Source organism: Herpailurus yagouaroundi, unplaced genomic scaffold (assembly GCF_014898765.1).
Source record: "Herpailurus yagouaroundi ecotype Mexico unplaced genomic scaffold, PumYag 161, whole genome shotgun sequence".
NCBI lineage: Eukaryota > Metazoa > Chordata > Mammalia > Carnivora > Felidae > Herpailurus > Herpailurus yagouaroundi.
This window is the reverse complement of record NW_024412402.1, coordinates 26169719-26181111: the sequence shown is the minus strand read 5'-3', so window position 1 is coordinate 26181111 and position 11393 is coordinate 26169719. Positions and strand designations below refer to the sequence as shown.

At 45.8% G+C, this 11393-nt stretch overlaps 1 protein-coding gene across 1 annotated transcript; it reads right to left on the bottom strand.

Annotated features, from left to right (window-relative positions):
- Positions 1-1891: 1891 nt before the first annotated feature.
- Positions 1892-7071, bottom strand: LOC121035668 (uncharacterized). The gene is given in 8 exon segments (XM_040483599.1): positions 1892-2052; positions 2055-2480; positions 2483-2786; positions 2929-3513; positions 3515-5168; positions 5170-6506; positions 6545-7017; positions 7020-7071. Coding segments are annotated over 8 exon segments (4950 nt in total). The 3' UTR covers positions 1892-1933.
- Positions 7072-11393: the final 4322 nt, after the last annotated feature.

The following is an 11393-nucleotide window of genomic DNA, read 5'->3' as shown; positions in this document are numbered from 1 at the left end:
TCTGTAAGTGGGGTGTTAAAGTCCCCTGCAATTACCACATTCTTATCGATAAGGTTGCTTGTGTTTATGAGTAATTGTTTTATATATTTGGGCGCTCCGGTATTCCCATGCCTTTTTAAATCTTGATTGCCATTTCTTTTTATATCTCTATGGCCAATAATATTCTGTTGCATAGATGCACGACAGTTTATTTATTCACCTGTTGAAAGATATTTAGGTGGCTTGAAATTGCTGGCAATCATAAATGAAACTGGTATAAAAATTAGTATACAGGATTTTGTGTGAACATAACTTTTCAACTCAGTTGGGTATATTCCTAGGGGCATGATTGCTGGATCAAAATATAAAACATTTAGCTTTGTAATAAACTGTTTTTCTTACATTTTAAATTCCCACCAGCACTATATGAGAATCTCTGTTGCTCTACATTCTCACCAGAATTTGGTGTTGTCAGTGTTTTGGGTTTTGACCCTTCTAATAAAGGTTATTAATTTGTTTTAATTTGAAATTTGTTAATGACATATGATGAAGACCACTCTTTCCATGTTTAATAACCATTTGTATGTATGTCTTGTTTGGTGAGGTCTCTATTCTAATCTGTCCATTTTGAAATTGGGTTTTTAATTTTCTCACTGCTGAGTTTTTAAGAGTCATTTGTATATTTTGATGTCAGCTCTTTACCAGATTTATGTTTTGCAAAGATTTTCTTTTACTCTGTCGTTTGTTTTTTTTATTCTCTGAACAGTGTCTTTTGCAAAACAGATTTTGTTGTTGTCAATTTTAGTAAAGTCAATATTTCCTTTCATGGGTTTTGCTTTCGGTATTGTATCTAAAATTTTATCAGTAGACTCAAGATCACCTGGATTTTCTTCTATGTTGCGTCTACAAGCTATAGTTTTTCACTTTACATTTAGATCTATGATCTGCCCTGTTCATTTTTGTAAAAGGTGTAAGATCTGTATCTAGATTTTTTTTTTGTATGTGGATATCCAGTTGTTCCAGCACTATTTGTTTAAATGACTACCCTTTTTCCATTAAACTGCCTTACTCTTTTGTCAAAGATCAGTAGAGTACATTTTTGTGTGTCTATTTGTGGTCCACTGTTGATCTGTTCATTTATTTTTTTACTAATCCTAAACTGTCTTGATCAATGTAGGCTTTTAGTAAGTCTTAAATTTGGGTAATACCAGTCTTCTGACATAGTTATTTTCAAGATTGTGGTGGCTATTCTGGGTCTTTTGTCTTTCTATTGTTATGCCCAGAATTCGTGATCCCAAAGACTGCCAGGGAGCGAGTCCGATGCAAAAGCAAAAGAGCCTTTATTCAAGCTAGCTCAAGCTCAGTCCCCTACCTGCACTGATGCAGCGGTGAGATACCAGGGAGAGAGAGCGAGTTTTAAAAGCACAAAGGTTTTATTGGGGCCTAGGGGCAGTTGGTGAGGTAATGGCTGTGGCCTCAGCTGATTGGCTGGGGAAGGGTCGGAGTCCTGTTACGCAGGTCGCTGAGTGTGTTTTGATCAGGAAGTTTGAATGGGTGAGCGGGAGGTTACTCAAGGGGAGGAGGCGCAGTCTGAGGTTTCTGTGATTTTCCCGGAAAAGGGGTCATGTTGGGGACATAGTCACTCAAGGTGGAGGACACAGAACAAGATGGAGTCTGCTGGCGTAAGCCTGCCCTTTCATTCCCCCCTTGTCATAAAGCTTAGGGACCCAATCATGGGACCAGCTGCATTTATGGTGACAAGGGGAACAGAGTTTGGAGGTTTATGCAAAGTTCTGGGAAGCAAGTGTCCCTGGGGTGGCTCTGGGAGGCCTGATTAAGTATTGTCTCCGAGCTGGTGTCTATGATCTGCCAGGTGATGTTTTGGGGGGCGTGGGGACTCCCGCAGCATGAGCAATGACAAGCAGAGTTAACAGAGTTACCAATATTAGGTGGGTCAAATGGACTGTAGCTTGAGCTTGAGCGGGTTGTGTTGGTCCCGCCTGATGGCCCATCGCGTGACGAAGTTCTTCCGGATCGAGGAGGGGTCCTCTGGCCAAACGTGGGTGTGATGACCCAGGTCCCGATGCCGTCTACTTTGAGAGCGGTGGGGGTTGTCAGCACCACGATGTAGGGTCCCTTCCAGTGAGGCTCGAGGGTCTCTCGGTGGTGCCTCTTGACATAGACCCAGTCTCCCGGCCTGTACTGATGAGGTGTCGGGGTCAGGCCAGCCTCGTAGACAGCACAGAGGCACGGCCAAATGTCCTTGTGCGCCCTCTGGAGCCCTCTCAAGGAAAGAAAAAGTTCTTGATCTTTAAACTCAGCAGTAAGTTCAGCTCGAAGGCTGGGAATAACAGGGGGTGGCCTGCCAAACATGATCTCATAGGGAGTAAGACCCAGAGTGTAAGGAGTGTTTCTAACCCAGTAAAGGGCATACGGTAGGAGAGTCACCCTGTCCCCAGTCTCCACGGTTAATTTGGTAAGCGTCTCTTTTAGGGTCCTGAGCTCTGGGGCCTATAAGCACAATGTAATTTCCAGTTTGCCCCCACCACCTTGGCTACTGCCTGTGTTACCTGCGAGATAAAAGCTGGTCCATTGTCTGATCCTACCATGGCAGGAAAACCATACCTGGGTAAGATGTCTTCTAGTAGCTTCTTAGCCACCATCTGAGCCGTTTCATGCTTGGTTGGGTATGCCTCCACCCAGCCAGAGAAGGTGTCTGTAAATACTAAAAGATATTTATAACCATACTTTCCTGGTTTGACCTCAGTGAAGTCGACTTCCCATTGGGCTCCCGGTCTGGTGCCTCTGAGCCTGGTTCCTTTTTTATTTGATGTGGCTCTCACATTGGTGAGTTGGCAGGTCTTGCAGGCAGATACAACTTGCTCTATTTTGGTGTCCTGTTGGTGAATCTTGATTCCTGCATGTCAGATTGTCTTTTAATTTTTGGGCCCCCATGTGAGTAGACCAATGCATGTACTCTAATATTGAGACTCCGAGCTGGTCTGGCAGCACGAGCTCCTTGTTAGGTGTATACCACCATCCCTTTATCTCCCGGGCCATGGGGAGTTTCTTGATCCGCTGTAACTCCTCCTGGGAGTATTTGGGCTGGTCTGGTAAAACTGGGTCTCCCGGGTCCGGTAGTTGTATGGTAACAGTGGGGACTGAAGTAAGGGCTACTGCCTTGGCTGCCTGGTCAGCCTTTCGATTACCTCTAGCTACTGGGTTATCAGCTTTTTGGTGCCTTTGGCAGTGGATAATGGCTAGCTTGGCAGGAAGCCATAAGGCCGTAAGCAGGTTAAGTATCTTCTGCTTATTTTTTATAGTCCGTCCTTCTGTCATCAGTAACCCCCTCTCCTGATAAATTGCCCCATGAATATGAGCTGTGGCAAATGCATAATGGCTGTCTGTGTAGAAGTTAAGCCGTTTTCCAGCTCCCAGCATCAGCTCCTTGGTGAGGGCTATGAGCTCTGCTCGCTGGGCTGACGTCCCGGAGGGTAGAGCCTCCGCCCATACGGTGTCCGTTTCGGTGACCACCCGCTGCACCCGCATACCTGTGTCCATCTCACACAAAGCTGCTTCCATCAGTGAACCAAGTAGCCTCAGCATCGGGGAGGGGCCGGTCGGTCAGGCCCGTCTGGAATCCATGTACTTGTTCCAGGATTCCCACACAGTCATGTAGTGGAGCACCTAGGTCAGGGTCGGGCAGCAGGGTTGCAGGATTGAGGGCTGCACTGGGGTGGACCCGCACTCCTGGAGGGTTGAGTAGGAGGCTCTGGTAATGAGTCACACATGTGTTGCTCATCCATCTATCAGGAGGCTGTTTCAGGACCCCTTCAATGGTGTGTGCGGTCGTGATCCAGATCTCCTGTCCTAGGGTCAGTTTGTCTGCATCCTTGACTAGGAGTGCTGTCACTGCAATAATTCTTAGGCATGGCGGCCAGCCGGCAGCCACTGGGTCTAGTTTCTTGGACAGGTAAGCCACTGGGCAGTTCCAGGGGCCTGAGGCTTGAGTTAGAATCCCTTTTGCTATTCCCTTATGTTCGTCTACAAAGAGGTGGAAGGGCTTCGTAATGTCTGGTAGGCCCAGGGCTGGGGCACTTAGGAGGGCCTTTTTTAACTGATTAAAGGAAGTTTCTTCTTTTTCAGCCCATTTAAATGTTTTCCCCTCTTTGGTAGCTTCATATAGGGGCCTGGCAATCTCAGCAAACCCTGGAACCCAGAGGCGGCAGTAGCCGGCTGATCCTAGGAATTCCCTCACTTCTCTTCGGGAGGTGGGAGTAGAGATCTTTAGGACGGTTTCTTTTCTGGCATCTGATAACCGCCACTGTCCGCCCTCCAGGATATATCCCAGGTAACTTACCCTCTCCCTGCATATCTGAGCCTTCTTCACGGATGCCCGGTAGCCTAAGGCCCCCAGGGCAGCCAGCAGGTCCTGGGTCTCTCGCTCACAGTCTTTGGCCATGTCGGCAGCAATCAGGATGTCATCTAGGTACTGTAGAAGGGTGATGCCAGGGTGCTCCCTTCTGTACTCACCCAGGTCCTTGTGTAGTGCCTCGTCGAAGATGGTGGGTGAATTTTTGAATCCCTAAGGTAGCCGTGTCCAGGTGAGTTGCCCACTGTAGCCCTCCTCCGGATCATGCCACTCAAAGGCAAACAAGGGTTGGCTCTGGGGTGCCAGCGGCAGACTGAAGAAGGCGTCCTTTAAATCTAGTACAGTATACCAGACCCTGGAGGGTGCCAAGGAGCTCAAGAGAGTATATGGGTTGGGAACAGTTGGGTGTATGTCCGCGACCCTCTTATTTACTTCCCAGAGGTCTTGTACCAGTCGGTAGTCATTTGTGTGAGGCCTTTTGACCAGCAGTAGGGGGGTGTTCCAGGCAGACTGGCAAGGAACTAGTACCCCTAGACTTCGTAGTCTCCGGATGTGTGGCTGGATCCCCTTCCGGGCCTCCTGAGACATGGGGTATTGTTTGATCCTTACCAGACTCTCTCCTGGCTTGAGCTCTACCAGGACTGGGGTCCTGTGAGCGGCTAGTCCCATCCCCCCTGTCTCTGCCCAAACCGAGGGGAATTCTTGTAGCCATCTGTCTATATTATCCTCTCTCAGGAGCGCCTCCTGGTGGAGGCGGTATTCATCCTCCAGTTTCATGGTCAGGACCTGGATGGGGTGGCCCTTGCCATTGGTGGCCTGAGGCCCCCCCTTGTCTGAAAGTTATCTGAGCTCCAATATTGGTCAGTAAGTCCCGTCCTAACAGCGGGTAGGGGCATTCTGGTATTACCATAAAGGAGTGGGATACCCGGCCCGTTCCCAAATCTACTGTTCTTCAGGTAGTCCATGAATACTGGCTCATACCAGTTGCCCCTTGTACCCAGGACTTCTTGCTGGCTAGTTTTCCTTGTGGGGTGCAGAGGACCAAATGTTGTGCTCTGGTGTCGACAAGGAAGCCAATAGGTGTCCCCTCCACTTTAAGAGTTACCCTGGGTTCAGGGAGAGGGTCCGAACCCTGACTTCCCTAATCACTTAGTTCATCTAGCTCTAGGACTTTTACTCTATCAGTCTTGTTTCCCTTCCCACTGGCCCTTTGTGGACAATCTCGGGCCCAATGCCCTATCTCCTTGCAGTATGCGCACTGATCCTTCTGCAGCCTCTGCTTCCCCCCCTTGGTGGTTCCTTTACCTTTTCTTGCATCGTCTGCCAGCTGCTGGAGATGGTGGTCATGTTCCTCGGGGGAGTCAGCAGTGGTAACTAGTAGTATTCTGGCCAGGTCTCGAGTCTGCTTACTGCTGGCAGCCGCCATGGCGCGAGCCTGCTTGTCCTCAGAAGGCTCCCAGTTATTATATACCTTTTCGGCTACCACCAGTAAGTCCTTCAGACTTTTTTCTCCTAGTCTATCTATTTTCTGTAATTTTCTCCTAATGTCTATGGCCGATTGGTTTACAAAGGCCATGATAACAGCTGCCTTGCTTTCCGGAGCCTCTGGATCCATGGGGGTATAGGTACAGAATGCCTCCATGATCCGTTCTAGAAAGGCAGCCAGAGATTCATCTTTTCCCTGTTGTACATTTCCTACCTTGGCCAAATTTGTTGGCTTTCTAGCAGCCATTCAGAGACCCCCCATTAGAGTCTGGTGGTAGACCTGGAGCCTCTCCTTACCTTCTGCTGTGTTGAAATCCCACTGGGGCCGAGTTAAGGGGAAGGAGGCATCTATCTGAGCCTGGTTGGTGGTGGGATTCCTGTCTGCGCCCGGAACTAGTTTTCGGGCCTCATTGAGGATTCTTTCTCTTTCTTCAGTCGTTAACAGGACCTGCAAAACCTGTTGGCAATCGTCCCACGTTGGCTGATGAGTAAAAAGAACAGAATCTAATAAATCAATAAGCCCTGCCAGTTTCTCGGAAAACTTAGGATTCTGAGCTTTCCAATTGTAGAGGTCACTAGTGGCAAAAGGCCAATAGTGATGGGGCTGATTCCCCTCTGAGTCTGGGGGTCCGGTGGCTCGCAGGGGCAGAATAGTGGAGTCGATCGCTCCCTCTGAGCCCTTTGTCTGGTAAAGGGTGGGCTACCCACTGGAGCATTTCTGCCTCCCGCTCTCGGAACAGTGTCTGCCTCCCCTGGAGGGGGAGGATGGTGTTCTTCCGGCATCCTAGAGGGGTTATACAGGGGAGGAAAAATTAATTCTTCTTCAGTACCCCCCTGTAGGACAGGATAGAGGGGTGCTGAAGGCTGGGAAAGACTTTTCTTCTTCTTTGTCCCCTGCAAAGCAAGAATGGGGTTTGGCTCCAGAGGGAGTGGGGCTAGGAAGGGCTTAAACCAAGAGGGTGGGTCTTCTACAAGGTCCTGCCAAGTGATAATGTAAGGGAGCTGATCAAGATGGCCCGTCTTAGGCTGAGAGATGATACTCCTGACTTGGTGGATGGTAGGGAAGTCGAAGGTCCCCTCTGGTGGCCATCCGACATTGAAAGTTGGCCACTCGCTAGAACAAAAAAACTGCCACTGACCCTTTCAGACTTCCACACTGAGGTTGTTAGCTCTTCCCCTCAATCCTTAAAGTGATCAATTATAATACTTAGAGGAGTAGTCTGAGTCTGTCCCATAACGTCCGTCCAGTAAGTCCACAGAACAAAACAGAGAAACACAAAAAGAGACAGAGGGCCCTTAGAAAGTCTTCCAACTCCATGGAAGCAAAACTGAAAGCTAGCTTAGACTTTTGAGGGGATTCCACGTCCCTGCAGAAGGGAGGATCGGAAAGTCTTCCAAAACTCCCGGCTCGTGGTCCTCCAGTGCGTCCACTTAGACCGCGTCAGGCACTACCAGAATTCCAGAAATGAGCTCACACAGAAAAGACAGAACAAACAGACAGACACTAACCATGGCCAGTCAGGCTCTCCGGGTCGGGGGTCCCTCGGGGGTCTTGGGGATCCCGGGCTGAGCCCCCAAATGTTATGCCCAGAATTCGTGATCCCCAAAGACCGCCAGGGAGTGAGTCCGATGCAAAAGCAAAAGAGCCTTTATTCGAGCTAGCTCGAGCTCAATCCCCTACCTGCACAGACTCAGCGGTGAGATACCAGGGAGAGAGAGCGAGTTTCAAAAGCACAAAGGTTTTATTGGGGCCTAGGGGCAGTTGGTGAGGTAATGGCTGTGGCCTCAGCCAATTGGCTGGGGAAGGGTCGTGGCCTTGGCTGATTGGCTGGGGAAGGGTCGGAGTCCTGTTACGCAGGTCGCTGGGTGTGTTTTGATCAGGAAGTTTGAATGGGTGAGTGGGAGGTTACTCAAGGGGAGGAGGCGCAGTCTGAGGTTTCTGTGATTTTCCCGGAAAAGGGGTCATGTTGGGGACATAGTCACTCAAGGTGGAGGACACGGAACAGGATGGAGTCGGCTGGCATAGGCCCGCCCTTTCACTATGTGCACTTTATTTGTTTGTTTTTTTTTTGTTTATTTATTTAAAGTGCACAAGCAGGGGACGGGCAGAGAGACAGGGAGAGAGAGAATCCCAAGTAGGCTCTGCCTGATTTCTGTCATTTTTGCATTGCAGCCTAGAAACATCCTTGGGGTAGTAACCTGAGTCCATTGTAGAGCTCATCTCCTTGTTTCATGTATCTCAGAGATCATTATTCCATGCTGTCTTGTATATAGTGTCTTAAAAATCTTTATTTCACGTTTGTCCAGTTTTTCATTGTTTTACCCAAGAGGAAAAGTCAATCCCTTTTACTCCATTTTGCCAGAAGTGAAATTCCTCAATGTCTACAATTAGTTTTGAAAAACAACAGTCAGATTTGGTAGGTGAACAAAATGTGAAAATAGGAGGGTAGATATGGGGTGCAACATATATAATAATACAATGTTAATGGTAGAATCTGAGTTTGAGTAAGTGATAAGTCACTATACAATTATTTCAACTTCTGATGTTTGAAATTTATTTTCTTTAAGTTGGGGGCAGGGGAAGTTATGCCCTAGATTTGGATAGATCTGGCCCATCCACTGTGTACCCTGTGGCGGTTACTTGTGCAAATCATTTTTCACTGTGAGGAAGTTCTGCAGGCAGGTGAGATTGGAAGGTCAATCTGAGTAGCTGGAACATTTTTCTGCCTATCTTCTGAGGAGGAAGATCTTGGATCTAAAGATGAGTGACAACTTAGTCCTCCTCCATATCCATTTCCACCAGGCAATCTGCCAGTCTAGCAAGTGAATGAAAAGAAGGGGAGATATGGGGAAACTTAACAATACGGCAAATCAGAGAGCATAGCTTAGAAAGTCCTATAAAAGGAAGAGTATGTATAGACTGCAATGTTTCTTTCTGCTGCCCTTCTTATAGAAAATTATAATATGTCTGGCCCCTTGATGCCTGGGGCTGAGCTTTTTTTTTTCCAGTGTAAACTGCCTTTAAATAAATATTTCCAATGGGGGTCCTGAAATGGCTTTGGGGGCCTGTTTTAGGTGGTCAAATTCAGAGTTCCCATTCACATAATGAAATCTCTGAGTCTCCTTAATGGTTTGCCAAATGAAGGAAATAAAAGGACAAGTGTAAGAAGCCAGCAGTGTTTTGGGTAGCCGTGTGAGAGTCTGCATGAGCTGATCCAAAGGCTGGTTGATCTTATGTCTGTTTATGTTAATGAAGTAACAGTCCTGGTGTATTAATGGGCTTATAAACAAATATAACAATGCCTCTGCTTAAAGCTTTTCTAAAGGTTTATATGAAACAGGGCAGCACAAAGCCTGGACCATCATTCCATGTTAATCTGCAGATTCAAAACAATCCCAATCAAACTCTCAGAAGTTGTGTGAATGTGTGGTTGTAAAACTGACAAGTTATTTCTAAAAATCACATGGAAATACAAAGGACAAAGGATAATCAAGGTAATGTAATTTTGAAGAACAAACCCAAATAACTCTTGTAGATATCAAGGTCTATTATAAAGCAATACTTGTTTAGGCAATAATTTGATAGTATAAGGATAGACATTCTGACCAATGGAACAAAATAGAATCAAGAATGAGATATGTGAGTATATGACCACCTGACATGATATTAGCATCACTCAGTACAGTGGGGAAAATAATATTCTTTTAATACATGTTGCTGAGATAGTCAGACATCCCAGACTTTGATTCTGGAGTTCTCTCTTGCTCAGCAAGAAAGCAGACACAGAATTGAATACAGGAGAGGCTAATGTCTGAGAGAAGACAAGAGCCCTGATTAAGAGTTCTTGTTCCTCATTTCTTAGGATCAGAAGGCTTACAAATATGGACGTTCAAAAAGAGACAATAAAACAATGATCACTAACTCATGCATGTGAGAGAAAAGGGGGTTTCAAAGGTAAGTGGTATTAGGGGTTTAGGTAAATTCAAAACAAAACTCCAGCGCCCAGCAGATGGTTGTTTATAGCAGGCATCATGTCTGTTTATCTCAACTTCTCTAGGGGATAAGACAGAGCATGCTACCTCAGAGTTAACAAGGTTGTTGTTGTTGTTGTTGTTTGTTTGTTTTTGTTTTTGTTTTTTACTAATTAGCTCTGGGAAGTTTGCCCAGCTGCAGCAGTGTTTTGCCCTGTTTGCCTATTTTTGGACGCCTTAATCCTGTGGATGCTTTGTTCTATGCTACGGGTGCTTTTTGCCCTGTGACCACTTTCTGCTCTAAGCCTTGTTAACCCATTGGTGCAAGCTCAGGGAATTCTTGAACTTATTCCCCACATATGTGGAGACTTTGGGCCTGCAAATCAGAGACAGATCTTTACTATACCTCTCATAATAAACAATAACAACAACAAAATGCCATTCTGGATGGATTGCAGACTCAATCTGAAAATCAGCCAGTAAAGCACTTAGAAGCATACACTGGAGAACAGCTTCATGACCTTAAAATAGAGAAAATTCCAAAAGATTACATAAGATTTTTAAAAAGGAAAACAAGCAAAACATGTTAATTTAAATTATATGACAATTAATAACTTTTGTTTATAAAAAAATTCCATTAAGAGTGTGAAAAGATAACACAGATGTGCAATACACATATCTGAAAAAGAGCTAATATCCAGAGTATCAATTGGAGGAAATACAGATGACCCTTAAAAAATGGGCAAATATCATGAAAAACTCTTCATAAGAGAATATTCAGTTGCTGATAGACATAAGAAAGTATCATACTCATTAGTAATCAGAAAACAAACAAACAAACAAAACATCTGAACTACCATAATGGTTGAGATGGGGAGAAAAAAAAGCCCTACAAGAATAGGAAGATAGGAAACATCTTGTCTAGGACAGACTTGAGAATTAAAAAACTGAAGAAGAGAGCCAAGCGAGGAGAGGTCAGATCTTTTTCTAAAGATTCCAGCGACACCTGACCTTGCAAGTAGGGGCTTGCCCTGGCTGCACCTCACTATCCTTGGAGACTCAATTTTCCTGCATTCTAAACATACCTCCACACTGTCAAGCAAATTACCTCACCAGGCCATAGCAGGCAACACAGCAGGACTTTTTGATATTCTATTGTGGACCTAATTGTCCTGGCACCATGTATTGAAAAGCCTGTTCTTTTCCTCACTATATTGAGTGACGCCTTTATCATAAATTAGGTAGCCACACATGTCATTTTTGACTATTTTGTTCTATTAGTCAGATTGTCTATCTTTACACCAATAATATATTTAATACACCAGAATTACTTTATAATAGATCTTGAAACCTGCAAAAGTAAGTTTTTCATCTCCTGGGGGCTAGGTGGGGGATGTAGAGAGGTATGATTATTCATATTTCCCCCAATAGTTAGGCAGGGGGCCTTTCAACAAGCAGTCAGACAGGGAAAACATTGAAGCCTGTGTAGCATGCTAAAGATCAGATACCTTTGATATGAAAGATCAGAGCTTTCTTTTTCACATGTCAAGTGTACCTCCACCGATACGTGGTCCAGTGTGTTGAC